This window comes from Lepidochelys olivacea (genome assembly GCF_965140295.1).
Source record: "Lepidochelys olivacea isolate rLepOli2 genome assembly, chromosome: 6".
Classification (NCBI taxonomy): Eukaryota; Metazoa; Chordata; order Testudines; family Cheloniidae; genus Lepidochelys; species Lepidochelys olivacea.
Genome location: NC_140416.1, coordinates 102,127,251 through 102,147,317, shown reverse-complemented (window position 1 = coordinate 102,147,317; position 20,067 = coordinate 102,127,251). Strand labels below are relative to the sequence as shown.

Genomic DNA, 20,067 nt, shown 5'->3' with positions numbered 1-20,067 from the left:
ACCTTTGATTTTCTGCTCTTTCTATCCCATCTACATGTTGAGTGCCAAAGAACACACCAGGAGAATAAACCAACTGTCGCACTTTGTCAATGAATCTGTTCAGGATTTCACTGACGTAGCCATCTGTGCATTTTCACAGCATGCCTGGTCAAGTGGCGTGAGGTCTAGAATTGTGAAAAGGTTGCACATTTGGCAAAGACTAGCACAGAAGGGGTTGCCAGTAATACCAAACGATGCTCTTTAAAGTTAGGACATGACAAATAACAAGCATTTTTATGTTGATAACGTCCACCCACAATGGAGAAAAGGGAAAAAATTTGAGGACAGGTGAACAGGAAAAAAGGAGGCGTCTGAACTCACTCCCTTCCCTTCAACTGTTTTATTTTTATGTTTTAAACGTTTTTCTCCAAGTGACTGGGTGGCGCCATGTACTGAAAATGGGATTCAGAGCCGTTCAGATCTGAGTTGCTGGGTCACTCAGCCCAGATTGAGAGTGACCACAAGATTTTACCCTCCGATATTTTGATGACTTCTATGAAATTAGTGTGGTTATTTTCATGCCAGGTGCATTAGATTCTATATCACAATTGACGCTAAGTGGCACTCTGGTTGTGAGACTCGGCAGAGAAGAATGAACATAAAGCCAGAAGTACCTTTTCTCCTGTAAAAGTCACAGGCACACTGGTACAGAGCAGCATGGGAAAGCTTATGCTGCTGCTGCCTGTTTTCTACGTATTCAGGGAACACAGGAGTTCAGTCTGCAGGGCTGCTAATCCAGCACATTTCACAAGCACTACATTCATATGGGAAAACTATGTAAGATATTATAAAAATTCTCCACTTAAATAATAAAATATAGCATATTTAATCCAAAGTGCTTTGCAAGGTAGTGTTTATTACCCCTATTTTACAGATGGGGAAATTGAGGCACGGGGAGATGAAATTATTTGCCCAAGTTCACACGATGAACCAGTGTCACTATCACAACAAGAATTCATGTCTGTTGGCTCTGAGTGCCATAGGCCAATAATGATGCCCTCCTAATCTCCTAATTGGCTCCAGGCCAATGGGAGCTGCTGGAAGCAGCGCGAGCCGAGGGACGTCCTGGCCGCCACTTCCAGCAGCTCCCATTGGCCTGGAGCAGCAAACCGCGGCCACTGGGAGCCGCGATTGGCCGAACCTGCGGACACGGCAAGTAAACAAATTGGCCCAGCCCGCCAGGGGCTTTCCCCGCACAAGCGGCGGAACAAGTTTGGGAACCATGGCACTAGACCAGTGGTTCTCAATCAGGAGTCTGGGGTTCCTTAGAGCAGGTTTCAGAGGGGCCGCCAAGCAGGGCCAGCATTAGATTTGCTGGGGCCCAGAGCAGAAAGCCGAAGCCCCACCACACAGGGCTGAAGCCCAGGGCCCTGAGCCCCGGCATCCTGGCTGAAGCTGAAGCCTGAGCAATGTAGTTTCACAGGGACCCCTGTGGCATAGGACCCCAGGAAGTTGTCCTGCTTGCTACCCCCTATCACCAGCCCTGGCCTTCATATGTAGAAAACCAGTCATTGTGGCACAGGTGGGCCGTGGAGCTTTTATAGCATGTTGGTGGGGGGAGGAGGAGGGGGCCTCAGAGAGAAAAAGGTTGAGAATCCCTGCACTAGAGCACAAAAGCTGAGTTAGGAAATGAGAGTGGAAAGTCCAAGAAGCACCAGGCAGATCTGTGGGACTCCATTCTCAAAGAAAATTTTCACACAAAGTCTGAAGACACAGGGGTAGAAAGGAAGGTCATGGGACAGGCCTCGCAAATGCTAACGGTGTGATAATGGAGGCCTGGCTCTGGAAAATGACCTTTCTCCCTCTGGTCCGAGTGTCCAGATATCCTACATTCCCTTGAAGAACAGCAATGACATGTAGCCCCAAAGTTGTGAGCCAGGGACCCCAAATCAGCAAGGCACTTAAGCACGTGCCTCACTTTAATCACAAGAGAAGTCCATGGGATTGCTCACAGGCTCAAAGTCAGGCACATGCTTAAGTATCTCACTCAACTGGAGCCACAGATCAGCTGCAGAGAATCAGCCCCTCTGAGTCTTCAGCATCAGATGCTCTGTCTTGGAAACCCTTTTATTTGGGGAGACTCTTTTTGATCTGCCTCATTCTCCCATTACTCCTCTCTGCTCCAAGCACGCGCATGCTGCAGCGTCCTCCAGAAGGGGTGGCTTTAGTTTTCTCTTAGGTTCTTCTTCCTCCCGAGGGACTGAATATGCTGCTTCTACAGTGTGACCAGCTCCTGCCAGCTCCAGGTTCCTGCAGCCCAAACCCTGATGCCCAGCAGGGGAGCATGTGCCTTACTGATGCTTGACTGGTGGGTTTGGCAGAGGATAAATAATGTTGCAAGTATTATTGTTTAAAAAGCTAAACATCATTTCGGAGATGTTTCCCCTTTTTATAACATTATAACCACTTCTCAGAAATAAGCAGAACAGCAGCAGTAGCAGCAAAAAAGCCAATTTTGGTATCAAAAATGTACTATTTGATCATTCAACAGAGAGGACTCAGCTTGTCATATAACAAAAGAACTGGCACTTGGTCTGCCTCTGCCTCCCAACGTCTGTTCCTAATAGGCTTCCAGCTCAGTTGAAGTGACTGGAATACTAATTTTTTCTAGTTAGCTCGTTCTTGGCAGGTTCGGGGCCTGACAGCTAATACGAGTGCAGAATTCAACACTGAATGGGAGCGACGAGAGGTTCAGTCGAGGAACAGGAATAATTGTGGTTTCAAACTTGCTTTGCTGGGAGACATACATAAAAGGAGCTGCACGTGGGTGTGAGCCCGTATGTGTGGGCGTACAGTAGCTGCAAGTAATAAACCAAATTCTGGCTGCCACGCACCCAGAGACTCATGTCAGAACATTTGCAGGCAGAGAGGTATCACAATGGGGAGTGTTTTCCTCCGCTCCCGGTTTTCCCCCAGAGCTGTGGAGAGGACATTCACCAAGCATTCAGCACTAGACATCTTCAGGCCATGCGCTGGGGTTGGAGGGAAAGGGCATTAACCATTTGTAGGTTAAATTTGCTCTTCCGCAGGTGAGGGCAGTGCAAGGTTTGTGCATCACTTAATTTTTCAAAATGCACACTTGAGTGCATCTGGCCCCTTGCCCTACAATGGGAATTACAGACACCCCAGATAATACAGCTATTTGTGTTTCTGGCATGAACAATATGCAGGCCAGATTCTCCTTTCACTTATACTGGTTTCACACTGGTGTTACTCCACTGATGCCGATGGAATTAGTCCTAATTTAGCCCTGAGAGGAGAATCAGGCCCTTAGTGGATGGCACAAATGTTTCCGATTTACTGCTGCTCTGGGTGGACCTCCAATGAGATGACAGCGCTCGTCTGTTGAAAGCACTTTTTTATTAAGAGCAACACTGATTTACCATTTCTATTTTAGGGCACCCATTTTACATGATGGCCCATGTAAGCCATTTAGGGCAGTGCTCCCCAAACACTTTATCTCGTGTTCACCCCTTACCTTATCTGTTCCCCCACCCCCGCCCCAGGAGCCAGGGCCAGCTCTGGGAGAGGGGGACATGGACCAGGGTAAGGGGGTCGAGGTTGGGGCCGCAGCTAGGGGAAGAGCCTCAGCCCGAGGCCAGCAGCTGGGGCACCGGGCCAGCAGCCAGGGCTCCAGGCATGGGGCTGACAGCCAGGACCCTAGAAGAGGGGCCAGGAGCAGAGCCCTGGGCATGGGGCTGGCAGCGGGGCTCTGGGCGTGTGCAGGGAGCAGAGCTCGAGGCACAGAGCCAGCAGCCATGGCTGGGACCAGGAGCAGAGCTGTGTGGTATTCCCTCCCCGCGCCCCCTGGGGGCTGGCCCAGCCATGCCCTCCCTGAACGTTCCTCTGTGCCACCTAGGGGGCACGCCCCACAATTTGGGGACATCTGATTTAGCGGGTTCTTTTTATATTATAACACTCACCTAGGCAAGGGACTATGTGAAATCATAGCAGAGCCGGCAGTAGCCCATTCAGAGTCCTAAGTAGGAATATTTTTGCCCCCCAAAACACATCATAATTAATATATTAGGGGGCCCCTTGAGCGGCTTGAGGCACTAAGCCATGGCTCTCAACCGTTCCAGACTACTGTACCCCTTTCAGGAGTCTGATTTGTCTTGCATACCCCCAACTTGCACCTCACTTTGTAAGCATACTTGCTTACAAAAATCAGACATAAACACACAAAAGTGGCACAGCACATTACTAAGCAATTTTTCAGTATTTCTCATTTTTGCCATATAATTATAAAATAAATCAATTGGAATATAGGTACTGTACTTACATTTCAGTGTATAGTATATAGATCAGTATAAACGAGTCATTGTCTATATGCCATTTTAGTTTGTACTGACTTTGCTAGGGCTTTTTATGTAGCCTATTGTAAAATTAGATAACTATCTAAATGGGTTGATGTATCCCTGGAAGGCCTCTGCGTACCCCTAGTGGTACGTTACCCCTGGTTGAGAACCACTGCCCTAAGCAATTGCTTAGTCTGCTTATGCCTAGTCCCAGTGTAATGTTGACAGACCCCCGGTTGTCAGTGGGCAGGATTGAACCTGGGGCCTCTGGAGTTTAGTGCCTCTACTGCATGAGCTAAAAGCCAACTGGCTGAGACTCATTAATCTCTCTAAGTGGTCTCAGTGCCACTAGAGGAGACAGAACACCACACCCAGAAGGTGAGTGGGTTACATACTTCCCCTAGCTGAGGAAGCACGTCCAGAGACTTCCCAGTTGAAATCCCAGACGAGCCCCTACTTGTAACGCTGACAGACCCCGGTCGTTAGCAGGTGGGATCAAACCAGGGACCTCTGGAGTTTAGTGCATGAGCCTCCAGTCTACTGTATGAGCTTAAAGCCAACTAGCTGTTAGCTAAGGCTGAAGAGCAGACTCATTTTCTCTCTCTCTAAGTGGTCTTGGTGCCACTAGATGGGACAGAACACCACACCCAGAAGGTGTGTGGGTTACACCAGCTCTGAAGGATAGATGGAGGATTCTTAGAAACATTCACTGAAGGGATTTTCTGCCATGAAAGTCCTTGCAGGTACACTGAGCATGCTAACAAAATTGGTCAATGCTAAATTTACTTCTGCTACCATTCTAATTTTCCACTTTCTACATTACTGTGCCTTTCATCTGAAGGATCCAAATTGGGTTTTTAAGTGACACTATGATTTGATAATGTTCAAACAAGCAGTAGAATGGATTCTCATTTTGTAGCTCTAAGTCTCATTCCAAGTTTTGGTTTGTTTTTGGGTTTTCTGAGTGGGGCGGGGAAATAGTTTGCTTTAAAAAAAAATAAAATTGTGTCATTGGTCTAAACTCTTCTATGCTGAGTGTTGTCTGGCACAGGAATTGGAACAGGTGCATCAAGAGCCAGAACTGACTCCCTAATTCTCAACCGCATCTCCAACACAACTGAAAGCTTCTGCCAGACAGTTTCTCCCACTCGCAGAGAGGCCTTAGGAGGAATGCTGTGGTGGAGAAGTGATGCAAAGAGACCATACACTGGCCACAGAATCTTGTCCAATATCTATAGCAGCCATACAAAATTCTCAAGAAAGTGTATCAGCCTGTGACAGAGTACTGAGCAACAGCAGCTAAGCCAGCACTCTGGTCACTACAGTTCTAACTGCTGTACTTTCTCCAGAGCAGACCTCACTAAGAAGAGCTGGGCCTAATTGATGGGCTGAGGAGTACTAAAAGGCTAATTAAGCTGGGGGCTCCCTAGGTGTAAGGCTGTATAGTATACAAGGGTAATGGGAACCAGCATTGTAAATAAACTGCACTGGGTGTTTTACCAGCATAAAGGTCTCTGAGCTGTTTGTGGAATTGAGCAGGGACAGGAGCGAGCCGGTCCTGCCACATGGTCCATAAAACCCCCCTGTAACAATGGTAATGATTATTATAATTAAAACAACTAATGGTAACCTTCTAACCCACAAAGAATGTTACTTGCCAGTAAAGTTGGTCAATTTATTCATTCTTTATAAAGTGTCTGTCTAATTTAGCATGCTTTGCTGTTTGCACTTTATTCCTGCATTGTGAGATTCAGTATATGTCCATTAAGGAGTTGACAGTGCTCAGCCCTTTTAAGAGTGCCCAGAACACTGCAGTACTGGGCTCTTACGGCAGGGCAAAATATACACATAAGAACAAACAATATATTCAACCAAGCATGTGGTGCTTCTTCAATCTTGGTTCCTTTCCACACTTCCACCTCTTGCAATTTCCTCTTTACAATGGGCCCCAGCAGAGCTCCTGCCATAAGAAAGCTGGGAAATAATCCTTTAAAAAAACCAAACAAACCCAAAACTCCAAAAAGGAGTATTAATGGATAATACCAATGTCTGTTTCCAAATATTTTTATCCACTTTATTTTTGCACTAGCCGGAAATTTTAAAAAAGACTCAGATACTAATTGTCAAAGATTCAGAATGTAGTGACTGGGGATGTGGTGGTTCATAACAGACAGAAATAAAATCATAATTGTAATGCTTCATAAAATTCAGTTATTAGCTGATTGCCATATAAAACTGACAGCAAAGAGGGGCACTGTTCTCCGCAAACTGTGTATCCATGCACATGTACAAAACCCCCCACAAAACACAAACTAATGAATGTGAAACCCAGGTGTTCACAAAAAGGTGCGTGCACACACAGACACACACTCCTACCCACCTACCTTTCTTTCCCTAAAAGTTTTAGTAATTTCCAATGAGACAAGGTGGGTAAGGTAATATCTGTCTTTCGACCAACTTCTGTTGGTGAGAGAAATAAAAGAGCTCTTCTTCAGATCTATGTAAGCTTGAAAGCTTGTCTCTCTCACCAACAGAAGTTGGTCCAGTAAAAGATATAGCCTCACCCACCTTGTCTCTCTAATACCCTGGGACCAACATGGCTACAACTCCACTGCATATAGTGATTTCCAATGGAATATTTATCACTGATTTTTTTTTACAGGAGGGAGAAATAGACAATTGCTGACATTAATCTCTTTATAATGATTCTTTCCAAAACACCAGGTTTGTTTGGGATACTTCTGGAGCATGAGATAAAGTACTTCTATAATTGTATTCCCACTCTCCCACTCTGATTGGTCTTGATCCCCTAAAGTGCTGAGCAAAGTTCTTTAGCATGTGCTTCACTTTAAGCAGATGAATGCCCCCACTGGTGTCAGTGGGACCACTCATGTTCTTAAAGGACAGCACACATTGCTGGAAAGGAGTCAAGAGTTCTCAGCATCGCCCAGGATCAAGCCCATAATGCTAGGACAAAGCAGCCTCTTCCAATGCGCAGAGTAAGAATTTCACAAAACAAACCAAATCTCTGCAGAATGAAGTTCAAAAACTTTTCTGGCACAATGATTCTGCTACCTGAGAAGCAACATGAGATTTGAAGATGCTGTCTTGGTCTCCACCGTTTCTGCAGCTAGAGATGTTTCCTTTAAGATTCTGCCAATCACATATGGCATCGAATCCCAGACAGACCACACCAAAGACTACGCACACCAGAGCCCCTAGCAGCAGATAGCCTTTTGTAGAGTAATGGGCCCCAACAAATGTCCTGGATCTGAACACGACTGACTTATGTGTTGAGGGGGCATGGGCTGGAATTTGATCTGTATCTAAGTTTCACAAGTGGCCCATATCTCTATAATGGGCCATATCAAAACCCCTGATCTTAAAAGATGCCCTGAACTTTGAGAATTTGAAACCTGGATCTGGACCTGAATTTTGCAGTTTGGGCCCATCTCTGATCTTTTAGTTTCCCAAATAGGTTGATTCAATTTATTATGGGTCAAGACATTCTAGGTCTGTATTGATTAAAGGATGCCAAAAAAAATTACTTTAACTTTTGGAAAACAGCAAAGCTGGTAGAGGAATTTATGGTGCCTTACTATATTGTAAGTTTTATGCCAGTTTGTATTGAAATGATTATATTTTCATATAAGGGGAGGTCTGCATCCACTTAGGTAGAATTATTAATGTTGGATACTAAGGATCAAAGAGGATTTGGCTTTTAAGTCTAAAAAGCTGACGTGTGATAATCATGCATCTTTAAATCTCCTTTTCTAATTTGTTTTCTTCCACATGATATACTGTTTTGAAGATCAGAACATTTTCCTGAACTTGTGCCAAACAAAGAACAAGTTCCCAAGTGTGATCAGTGCATTCCTGAATATCAGACACATCTACTCAAGGTACTAAGCAAGTCTGCAAGATCTAACTCTTTAAGCTGATATTGAATCCAGGTTTCAACACACGCATCTAGAATCAGTTGTCAAGATTCTTCCTTATGCTGGGACCACTGTATGCTGCTCTAGTAGTCTAAAGGGGCCATAAAGGTTTTAAAAGGCCCCTGCAGAATAACCTCATTGTTGGAAGTTCTCCAAATAGCATACAATCTTTATAATAGCTCTACACTAGCATCACCTCCTGGACCCTCTGGTAGAGGATGCGGTAGAGTCGATTGGGGAGCTATGATCTGGCTGTTCTGTGCTACTGTAACACACTATGGAGTATATTAACAAGATGGCACAATTTAGAGCCCTGGGGTTTCTCTAAGCTGCACTGGAGATAAAGAACACATTCCTGTGAAAAGGGCCTGATCCATGCCTATTAAAGTCAATGGAATGACTCCCACACAGAATATGGGAACAATTAAAACAGAATCTGCTATATTATTTTAAATGTGTTTCTTTAACCTCCACAGTGCACTGCTGAGGTGCACTTTAATATCTATGGAGGACGAGATATAAGATATACCTAGCCCTAGCATAAATTCAAGGTTAGAAAACTCACTCTAGCAACGTCAAGAATTTGTACTTAATCTGAGCAAACTCAAATTACAGGCCTAAGAGTTAACTTTAATCCAAGAGTTGACCTTGGATTCTCAGAAGTTGTACAAAAAGAATCGTTTGAACCGGGCAGAACACAAAGATAATTTAATTTTGTAAGTTACACTTGTGCCGATGAACTCATTTAGAATCAGAGTAGCAGCCGTGTTAGTCTGTATTCGCAAAAAGAAAAGGAGTACTTTATTTGAGCATAAACTTTCGTGAGCTACAGCTCACTTCATCGGATGCTTATGCTCAAATAAATCTGTTAGTCTCTAAGGTGCCACAAGTACTCCTTTTCATTTAGAATCTTGACCACATTCTCTAGAGTCTTAAAAGGCTTAGTCTTTTCCTTACCAGGTACTCTTTTTTGGTACAATGCAAAGGACATTGATGGGGTTCAGAAAACAGTAGTGGTTTACATAGCACATAGTGCAATAAAAATACAAAGAAAGGAAAGGAGGATTCCGCAATTTTCTCTTTCACTATGGAGCAAAAATTACTCCTCTCTTTTCAAATCCTTTAAACATTGTGGGGGTAGGGGAATATTGCAAATGTAAATCCTAAAAAATAACTAACTGGAAATAGCTATACAATTGGCATGTACGATAGCAATGATATGTATCACACTGAAGACCATATAACCATTCTTTTTTTTCCAATTTTTTTTAAACATCATTTAAACTTGTTGTCTAATTACAGAGCTTTTAAAAACTAAAAACAAAACAAAACCAAAAAACACATCTTTGCCTGGTACTGGGTTGTGGTCACTGACAAAATAATTGATAGATTCCAAGGCCAGAAGGGACCATTGTAATCTAGTCAGATCTTCTATACAACACAGGCCAGAGACTTCCCTAAAATAATTCCAAGAAAATACCTTTTGGAAAAAATATCTAACTTTGATTTTGAAATTGTCAGTGATGGAGAATCCATCACAACTGTTGGGGTTAATTCCCTCACAATCAAAAATTGATACCTTTTTTGCAGTCTGAATTTGTCTAGCTTTAGCTTCCAGCCATTGGATTGTATTACATCTATTTTCTATAAACCCATGTTGATTTCCATTAACAACGTTATCCTTCTTTAATTTTGTATTAATCAAGTCCCAGAATGGCCACTTCAATATCTTAGGTTGACAGACCTACCCATGTAATCTCATTTACCCCAAATTGGCACAGTCACCTTCTTTCAGTCTTTTTTTACTTTGCCCAGTGCTCCAAAACTTCTTGAAAAATCAACATTAATCTGTCCTGTGAGCTCCTCAGCCAGCTCTTTTAAAAACGTTTAGATGCAAGCTATCTGGACCTGCTGATTTAAAAATGTTTAACTTCAGTAGCTTCTGTTTAATATCCTCCAGAGATACTAGACTAGGAAAGAGTGTTATCAACACTATATGATGACACTATATAATCTGTTTCCCCCCAAATACAGAACAGAAATATTTATTGAATACTTCTGCCTTTTCTGCATTATTATTGATCATTTTACCATTTCCATTCAGTAATGGACCAATACCACTGTCATGGTTGTTTTTGTTCCTAATATATTTTAAAAACTCCTTATCATTCTTAACTCTGCTGGCCATAGAGTTCGCCTTGTGTTTTTTTGCTTCCCTTATCAATTTTCTACAGTTTCTAATTTATGATTTATATTCATTATTATCAATTTCCTCTTTCTTCTATTTGTTTTTTATTTGTATAGCTGCTTTCACTTCCCCTCTAAACTAGGTCAGTTTGTTAACCAGCACAGCCTTCTGATATGTAGTCAGAATTCAGGGCTCAGTCCTGCATGTACTCAGCTCCCACTGGGCACTGATGGTGTTCAGCACCTCACAGAATTGGGCTGTTATTTTGAAAGACTGAATCTCTATGTAAAATAAAGAGAAGCCAATTTTATTTCTAAGATTATTTACAGTACAAATGTGCTCCCAGGTGAACACACAGCACGCAAAGGTAAAATATACATACTACAATATAGCTCCACACTTGCATGCCAACATATCTCGTATACCGGAAGCAGAGAGGAGGCAGACTGAAAGCAACAAAGACATAAACATCTTTCATAGTTATTTTTTGTTATTTTCATTTACTAAGGGGCTCTTCATAAATTATATAACACCTTTTTGAGTGATTTTTTTCAAGACCTTCCTCTCACTCTTGTAACACTGAAACAAACATGAAAATTAAGGATCCACCCTTAATGTGTTACATAATTAATGGATAACCCCTAATCCCCTGCTCTTCTGCACACTGAAAAAAAAGGTTCATAAAAGATTTGTTTAAACTTTTTTTTATTTAATTAAAGGTTGAGCTATAAGGGGCTTTTACATTTAAAAACACTTCAGTTTTACACTGTTAGTACATAGTTATTTTTATGGTCAACAGGCTATATGTAGCAAACATTTCTGAGTTATGCAATATGTAGCCTAAAAACAAAGGGTTTTAGTGGTCCTCTGCTATTTTAAAGTTGCCTATCCCTGATGTATTGTGTGAATGCATTACTTAAAGATCAATATACAAAGCCTCTCTCACAGGAATATTAATGGCCTGATGAACTCACAAGAGCAAGGAAATTCAGTTAAGATTTAACCCTTGCCTTTGTGGCTAGCTATGCTCTTCACTCATAAGCACTGCCTACCTTGTCATAAAAATCAGGTATAATATTTATGCATCTGGCATTTAAGCCGTAAAATGGCAAACACAATCTTACTGGATCTCCTCCTGCCCCTATCTCATCTCCTGTCCTCACACATCCTCTCCTTTAACCACCAACTCCTCACTTGCCTTGTCAAGCAGGGACAACTCAGTGCACCATCTCACCACAGACACTATGGGCACAGATGGCTCCAGCCACACCGAGCAGATTGAAAGCCAAGGGGTAGTTTGAAAGATGAAGAGTTGCATAATACAGTAGGTGACATGACGACAACACTGAGCATTGGAACCCCTAGGATAATGCCGTTATGTCAAATGGACCATACATCTTGGCTTTGAATTAGAAAAACAGCAGGAAAAGGAGGCCGGAAAAAGAAGGGCAACAAAAATAAGAGACGTGTGTCTGTCTGTATGAAATTCCACTTGGGAAAGGATTGTTTTGTTCAGAACGAAGACAGAGTAAGAGGTGCTGTGGTAAAGGTCTAGTGAAGGCTAGTTGGGCATCTCTACTAAACATAGCAACCCTTAACATGGATTTACATAATATACACATAAGACCTCAAATCATCCCCTCCTATGTGACAGGTTTTTATGGGGGGAAATCTGCACAAGGATCTCTCATGGAGTTCCCTCATTTCCCCCAATGGGCAGATCCCTTGGAATTCATTTGGCTCCTGGGAAAAGTGCAGAAGGTCCATAGGGGCACTCTGCCTCTACACTGGCTCTGGCCCCTGGCAGCATGGCTTTGGAGTTGCACTCCCAGGGACTCCTGTGGCCATGGCAATTCCTGGGACCACGGGGTGGGAGGGCACCATGTGGAAAAGATAATACAGCTTCAGGTAGTTTAACCTTTTCCTCCTACAGTCCAATCATTTGTCCCTGCCTCGGTCCACTCAATCCTCCCCTAGTTTGCCCAGTCTCCACCCTATCCCCGAGTGGACCCTACACCAGCAACTCTCCTCAGAGGGACCAGGCAGAGATGTAGGGAAATAGCATTCTGGAGGCAGCAGACCTTCCACCTCTCCTTACCACAAGAGAGGGAGATCTGTATATACACAGATCCATGGAGGGATGATCTCATTCTCTCTCTAGCACTCACTGCAGCAGGATATTAACACCACAAATAACTGACTTTAAAAACACTCAGACATTCGTATAAAGAATAGATTCTGAAACTTCACCAGGTAGGACCTTAAAGAGACTATTCATCTTCATATTTCACGGAAAAAGTTGGAGGGTCAGGAAGAAACACACCCACACACTCCTATTGCATAATTTAGTACATATTAAAATTATTAATAGGGGACTTTTGTGGAGAAAATAAGGGCCCAGCTCTTCAGCTTTTTGAATATACTGAAGATGGAAAACAGGATTTTTAGAATGAGAACAGTAAACAGCAAGTATAGTGCTAAGAAAGGAATGCAGATGATCTTAAGGCACAGCTTTTGGCCTCCGGAGACGTTGGTTCTATTTCAGATTATGCCACAGACATTCTCTGTGGCTTTCAGTCAATCACTTAATTTTCCTCTGCCTTGGTTCCCCATCTGTAAAATAGGGATGATAATATTTCTCTTCCTCACAGTGGTGCCATGCAGATAAAGGCATCAGTGATTTTGAGGTACCCATGGACTATGGTAATGGGGACCATAGAAAACTCTGTAACTAAAGAAGTATATTCCCGCTTAAACAGGGACACTTGGCATGTATGACAGTTTCCTTTGAATAATCCAGAACGGGACTCTGTTGAAGGAACGAGAGCAGATTAGATAAGCCACTGATTTTTTTCCCCAGTATGGCACTGCTTATAGAATATTCTTAATATGGACATTCCCACTAAATACAAGAGACTACTTCACTTTTGGGCAACGGGGTCAGTCCTCCTTCAGGAAGACATAGCTCGATACCCACACCAAGAAGTAGGCGGCTGTGGAGAGGGAGAGGACTGCATACAAGAGAACACTACCATTCCATTAATGAAATACAGCACACTTGGGACTAAATTTTGCTCTTTATTACACTCACAAAATGCAATTGTAGACAGTGTCCAGGCCATTACACTGATGTGAAGTGAGACCAGAATTTGGCCCTTAGTATATTTCTAAAGAGATGGGCTGAATCCTTTGGCAACGGGGTCAGTCCTCCTTCAGGAAGACATAGCTCGATACCCACACCAAGAAGTAGGTGGCTGTGGAGAGGGAGAGGACTGCATACAAGAGAACACTACCATCCCATTAATGAAATACAGCACACTTGGGACCAAATTTTGCTCTTTATTACACTCACAAAATGCAATTGTAGACAGTGTCCAGGCCATTACACTGATGTAAAGTGAGACCAGAATTTGGCCCTTAGTATATTTCTAAAGAGAGATGGGCTGAATCCTTTGGCAAAGTTCCAAATTTTGCAGATCATACCCACCTCTCTGTAAAAACGAAACCAAACAAACAAAAAACAAACCAACTAAAAATGACCTTAAAGTATCCTAAAAGTACTGTCTATTGAAGATGCCCTTTTGGCATAAAACCCTGTGTTTTCATAGCATATCTTAGATACAGCTTCTCTCTTCAAAACAAAACAATACAAAAAAAAAAACAAACAAACAAACAAAAAAAACCATGATAGCACCACCCAGGTCACAGACATTTCTTGGCCTTGAGGATATCTGGAACCATTGAGTTGCTCTCCCCATAGTGAATGTTTATTTCCTTGTATATTTATAGGACTACCCCACAGAACTTATTTGGTAGCTTATCATATGTTTGCGAATACACATGACATATACAGAAACAGTTCTCAGAACCAGAAAATAATATATATAAATACACAGACATGCACAAACACACACTTAAAGAGAGAAAAACAAATTGTGCACTGTACTCCCATTAATATTTCAGGGGATAAAATAATCTCTGGCCCTGGTGGGAAAAATACTGTTCTCGCTCGAACCTGAAAACAAAATAAATATAATAGAAAGCAGGGCTGCATAAGGAGATGACCAATGATTTTATACAACCATATTTCAGCCTTGGAGGCACCCAGCAGACATTAGCACTGGAAAAATTTCATGCTTGCTCCTCCGTTCATACAACATAATCCAATTTAACATGAAATCACCTGGCATAAACTTGAAGCGTAACATAATATAAACGAATGGTCTGGCAGCCAGCTGAGTACTAATAGGCAACTAAAAAATAAGATTTTGCTGCTGTTGTGCCCCTGTAAGAATATAAACCTAGCAGCAGAGAGGCAACTGTGAAACTACTTGTGGAGAACAGCAGCTCCATTTTCAGAAGTGCAGCTCTGTTCAGTGTAAACAGCTGTTGTGCTGTATGCTGATTTGTGTATAGGAGCTCTTATTAATATGGTGCCTACTGATTTCCTGGAAGGTCTTTGAGAAAATAAAGCAACTGTTCTGGGTATTATTAATGATTGTTATGAAAGTGATGGTGATTAACAGTTTATGTGATCAAGTCAATACAATTTTTTATTTATATGAAAGGGTGCTGGCTGGCATTGAAACCTTGCTGGTTTTCTTTCCCCGGGGAGCACCAGGAGAATCCCTTCTCCCCTTTGCCAAATAATGACAATGTACAATTTAAATGATCATTAAGTGCCCTTTAAAAAAAAAAACCAACCCAGCAGAATTGACTGTATACAAAACACTCTCCCTACGGCCAGCTGTTTGGGTCAGTGCTCGTCTTTCGCTCTGTTCTAAACAGAGCTTCACAGTCACTAGGAAAAGGACCCTCCCTGCTGGGCAGGGAGTGGGAGAAGATCAGTTATCACAATGCGTCCGCTCTGATCCACATGCCCCGCGCCCTCTCGCAGCCCCTGCCGGGCGCGGGCCACCCCCGAGCCTCAGGCAGAGGCAGGGGGGAGAAAGCAGCATCTTCCTGTGTCAATCCCCCCGCGCACCTGCCAAGCTCCCCGGACTGGAGGCTACGGCCGGGCAGCCCCTGGGGGAGGTGGAGTTTCTGGGGAGGAAGGGGACTCAGATCCAGTGGGGAAGGGAGAGGGTGGGGGTTAACCAGGCACTGAAACCTGGTGCCTCTGGCGGGACTGGCCACTTACCTGTGCAGCCATGAAGGAAAGGTCCATGGTGCTGCTGCGGGTGGTGCCGGTGCTGCTGCTGGAGAGGCTGCCGCTGCTGCCCGGGGTCGGCAGGTCCCTGTGGCGCTGCGGAGGAGGCGGCGGCGGAGGAGGAGGAGGAGGAGGGAGCTGGTCCTCCCCCAGCAGCAGCCGCGGGCGCGTTAGCAATTCCAGCTCAGTGCGGTCGCGGCGCCCCGGCAGCAGCCCGGCTCCCCGCAGCCTCCGCTCATGCTCTGCGCGGGCAGCGGCGCGGGCAGCGGCAGCTCCCAGCACAGCAGCCGCCGAGCCAGCCCGTGCTGTCATGTGATTCCCCCTCCCTGCTCCCCGCCTACTGCTCGGGCAAAGCCCCGCAGCCCTTCCCGGGCTCTCCCTCGCCTGCCCAGGGGACGAGCCCGGTCTGCTGCTGCCGCAGCGGGGGCCGTGCAAGCCTGGCTGAGCCTGTCACAGCGGTTAGCTGCGGGCGGCGCCTGCTCTCCGGGCCTTAGAATCATAGAATCATAGAATATCAGGGTTGGAAGGGACCCCAGAAGGTCATCTAGTCCAACCCCCTGCTCGAAGCAGGACCAATTCCCAGTTAAATCATCCCAGCCAGGGCTTTGTCAAGCCTGACCTTAAAAACCTCTAAGGAAGGAGATTCTACCACCTCCCTAGGTAACGCATTCCAGTGTTTCACCACCCTCTTAGTGAAAAAGTTTTTCCTAATATCCAATCTAAACCTCCCCCACTGCAACTTGGAGCCTTCCCCGCTCCAAGCCACTGCCGCCCTTGGGCAGGCATTGCGCCTTCCCTGGCCCCGCTGGGCCACCAGCGCATTGCCACTGGCTTCCCCCCACTTACTCCTACCAGGGCAGCGGGAAGCAGGTTCACTGTGTCAGGCATACGCAATCCTTCAAACCTGGGGCATGGGGATGTACTGCCCTCTAAGGGGATTCCCCCCCTCCAAAAAAGACTCCACTCCTGGAAGACTACTAGTGCATGCAAAGCCTAACACCCTTAGGCCTGAAGGGAAGGGCAAGCCCCCTGGTTTCCGGGAGACCAAGACCTCAACTTTGCTTGAAGTGGCATTCCTCTCTTTCCCTATCCAGGAACAATAAACCTCTGAAAGCTACACTGATTAAAAACGACCCATCACTCCCCTGTGTTGTACTGTAGAGTAACGATAACTATGAGGGTGCAAGCTTAGAATAGCAATCAGGGCTGGAAGGGACCTCAGGAGGTATCTAGTCCAACCCCCTGCTCAAAGCAGGACCAATCCCCAACTAAATCATCCCAGCCAGGGCTTTGTCAAGCCTGAACTTAAAACCTCAAAGGAAGGAGATTCCACCACCTCCCTAGGTAACCTATTCCAGTTCTTCACCACCCTCCTAGTGAAAAAGTTTTTCCTAATATCCAACCTAAACCTCCCTCCCTGCAACTTGAGCCCATTACTCCTTGTTCTGTCATCTCGTACCACTGAAAACAGTCTAGATCCATCCTCTTCGGAACCCCCTTTCAGGTAGTAAAAAGCAGCTATCAAATCCCCCCTCATTCTTCTCTTCCACAGACTAAATAATCCAAGTTCCTTCAGCTTCTCCTCATAAATCATGTGCTCCAGCCCCCTAATCATTTTTGTTGCCCTCCACTGGACTCTTCCCAATTTTTCCACATCTTTCTTGTAGTGTGGGGCCCAAAACTGGACACATTACTCTAGATGAAGCATCACCAATGCTGAATAGAGGGGAACAATCACGTCCCTCGATCTGCTGTCAGTGCCCCTACTTATACAGCCCAAAATGCCGTTAGCCTTCTTGGCAACAAGAGCACACTGTTGACTCATATCCAGCTGCTCGTCCACTGTAACCCCTAGGTCCTTTTCTGCAGAACTGCTACCTAGCCACTTGGTCCCTAGTCTGTAGCAGTGCATGGGATTCTTCTGTCCTAAGTGCAGGACTCTGCATTTGTCCTTGTTGAACCTCATCAGATTTCTTTTGGCCCAATCCTCTGATTTGTCTAGGTCCCTCTGTATCCTATCTCTACCCTTCAGCATATCTACCACTCCTCCCAGTTTAGTGTCATCTGCAAACTTGCTGAGGGTGCAATCCACGCCATCCTCAGATCATCAATGAAGATATTGAACAAAACCAGCCCCGGGACCGACCCTTGGGGCACTCCGTTTGATACCGGCTGCCAACTAGACATAGAGCCATGGATCGCTACCCGTTGAGCACGACGATCTAGCCAGCTTTCTGTCCACCTTATAGTCCATTCATCCAGCCCATACTTCTTTAGCTTGCTGGCAACAATACTGTGGGATACCATATCAAAAGCTTTGCTAAAGTCAAGTCAAGCTTCCTTCTCCTCTGAAAGTGTTTGAGATGCTAATACAATTAGTTATGATATTAGAGGCAGGTTTGGTAGACCATAGGTTGCCTGACATTTCCCATCATAAGACACTGTTTTCAGTTGCTTATAACTTTGACACACTTATTTGGACTAAAAATGTCCATGCTGGGTTCTGCCTTGGGCTGAAATATTAGTGGAAAATTTCAGCCCAAATGGTCCAGCTGTTTCTAAGAAGGAGGCTAGGAAAAAAAATATGTTGTGCCCATATTAAAAAATTGAGACCTTGCCTCTGAAATGCTCTAATACCCTGCTTGCTTTGGAGCAGGGACTTGAAATTGGGCACGTGGATACTTTAGTGTCAGGGATGATTTTCATCTCCATGAAAATCCACCCAAATTCGGCTGAGATATAAGCCTTTGAAAAAAAAAAAAAGATCACAATTTGCACATGCTTGGTAGAGACGTCCTAGAGCTTAACAACTAAAATCTCAGAAGATTCCACCCTCACTGCTCATGCTGTATGGGACTGGACTGCACCTGCCTTATCCCCATAGAGTGATTAAGCATATTTCAGCCCAGGAATACAGGCTCTCTGAAGAACTATCCCTGTTAGTGTCTGCACCCAGGTAGATTGGGCTGGGCACTAGGACTAGGCCATTCACACATTCCTGGCTGTGGTATAAGACATTCCAGTACTTGTGGGAATGGCATAAACCCCCACCATACATGCAAGGTCATGCTGGTGTGTATGAAGTCACACTGCAACAGGGTGCCATTTTTAAGAACATGCTATTCCACCCCCACTGGCGTGGCCTCATAAAAAAAATCACAGACTCCTGTCCGATACCAGACAAAATCACCTTTGGGGAGACTGGCAATTGTGGAAGAGAGGCTGGAACTGGTTGGGCGGAGAGACTGGAACTTGGAGCTGGGTGGGAGGGGAGGCAAGAGCTAATTAGACAAGGAGACTGGGACTGGGAACCGGCAACGGAACTGGGGGTGACTGGGTGCCAGCCAATTGAAGGTGGACACAGATCGGGATGAGGAGCTGGGAGGAGGAAGGAGACTGGGACTGGCTGGAGAAGGAGTTGGGGACAAGGAAAGACAGAACTAACAAGGAGCGAGGATGCAGGGAGAGAAGTGGGACTGGCTATTGAAGAAACTGGGGTAATTCAGGAGGTAGGGGAAAGAGAGAAGGAGGAGTGTGAAGGGAGAATGAGTGGGAACTAGTGGGGTTGGGAGAGACATTTCAGATGGAAGCCAGGAGTGGGGAACTGGGACTGGCTGGGCACGAAGACTGAGATTGGGGTGTGTGATGGGGGAGTGATTTGGAAGCAAGGTCAGGGGAGGACTGGAGCTTGGACAGTGAGCCCAGATGGGTAAGGTCTGGCTAGGTAAGAAAACAGGGACAAGAAACCCGAGGAGTAGAGTTTGTAACTGGGTAGGCAAAGGGAATGGAACTGGGACAAGAAGCCAGGAGCGGGGAAGAGAAGGGACAGGGACAGGATGGAGGGAATGGGATAGGAGGTGTCAAACGTTGGGGAAACAGGCAGGAGATTGTGTCCGCTAAAGCCCACTCCCCTCCAGAGCCTTGGATAAATTCAAGATTCCTGAATCGCATCATTCCTCTGCTGTCAGCAGACATCTGAGAATCCCACCTGAAAAGTGGGAGCCTCATCCCCTCTTCTAGTGCTGGTGTACATAGAGGATGACAATCTACTATTGCTATCAGTTCCTCTATCGGTTCAAGTGGCAACAGTCTGCACGGTGGATTTAAAGATTCAAACTATGGTACCCATGTAGGTGTCAATATGATGTCACCTGGGGGAATTTGTTTTTTCAGTTTGCTTTTTTAAAAACCTAGGGACTTACACACACACACACACACACAGAGCTATTACAAGAACATTAAGGTTACAAAGTCATGCACTCAAAAGTTAGTAAGTGCCAAAAATTAAACCTGCCTGCGCTACCTTAATTCAACCTCCTTGTGTGTACACAGTATGATGATGCTGAGTGTGGGGGTGAGTGCTGGGTTCTGTAGAACTCCCAGTAAGACAAGGGCCTGACCAATTAACAGAATGAGGAATAGGTGTTTCCAGTTTGCCTGCATTTCATTCACAGA

At 44.9% G+C, this 20,067-nt stretch overlaps 1 protein-coding gene across 1 annotated transcript in view; it reads right to left on the bottom strand.

Moving 5' to 3' along the window:
- Positions 1–15,924, bottom strand: part of LOC311521492 (uncharacterized protein C14orf132 homolog) — a gene marked incomplete at its 5' end in the record, with an annotated part of 76,982 nt that extends 61,058 nt beyond the window's left edge. Inside the window, one exon of the mRNA XM_084629820.1 lies at positions 15,604–15,924. Within this exon, the coding sequence (XP_084485946.1) occupies positions 15,604–15,924 (321 nt within the window). The remainder of the gene's footprint in view (positions 1–15,603) is intronic.
- Between the last annotated feature and the right edge of the window lie 4,143 nt (positions 15,925–20,067).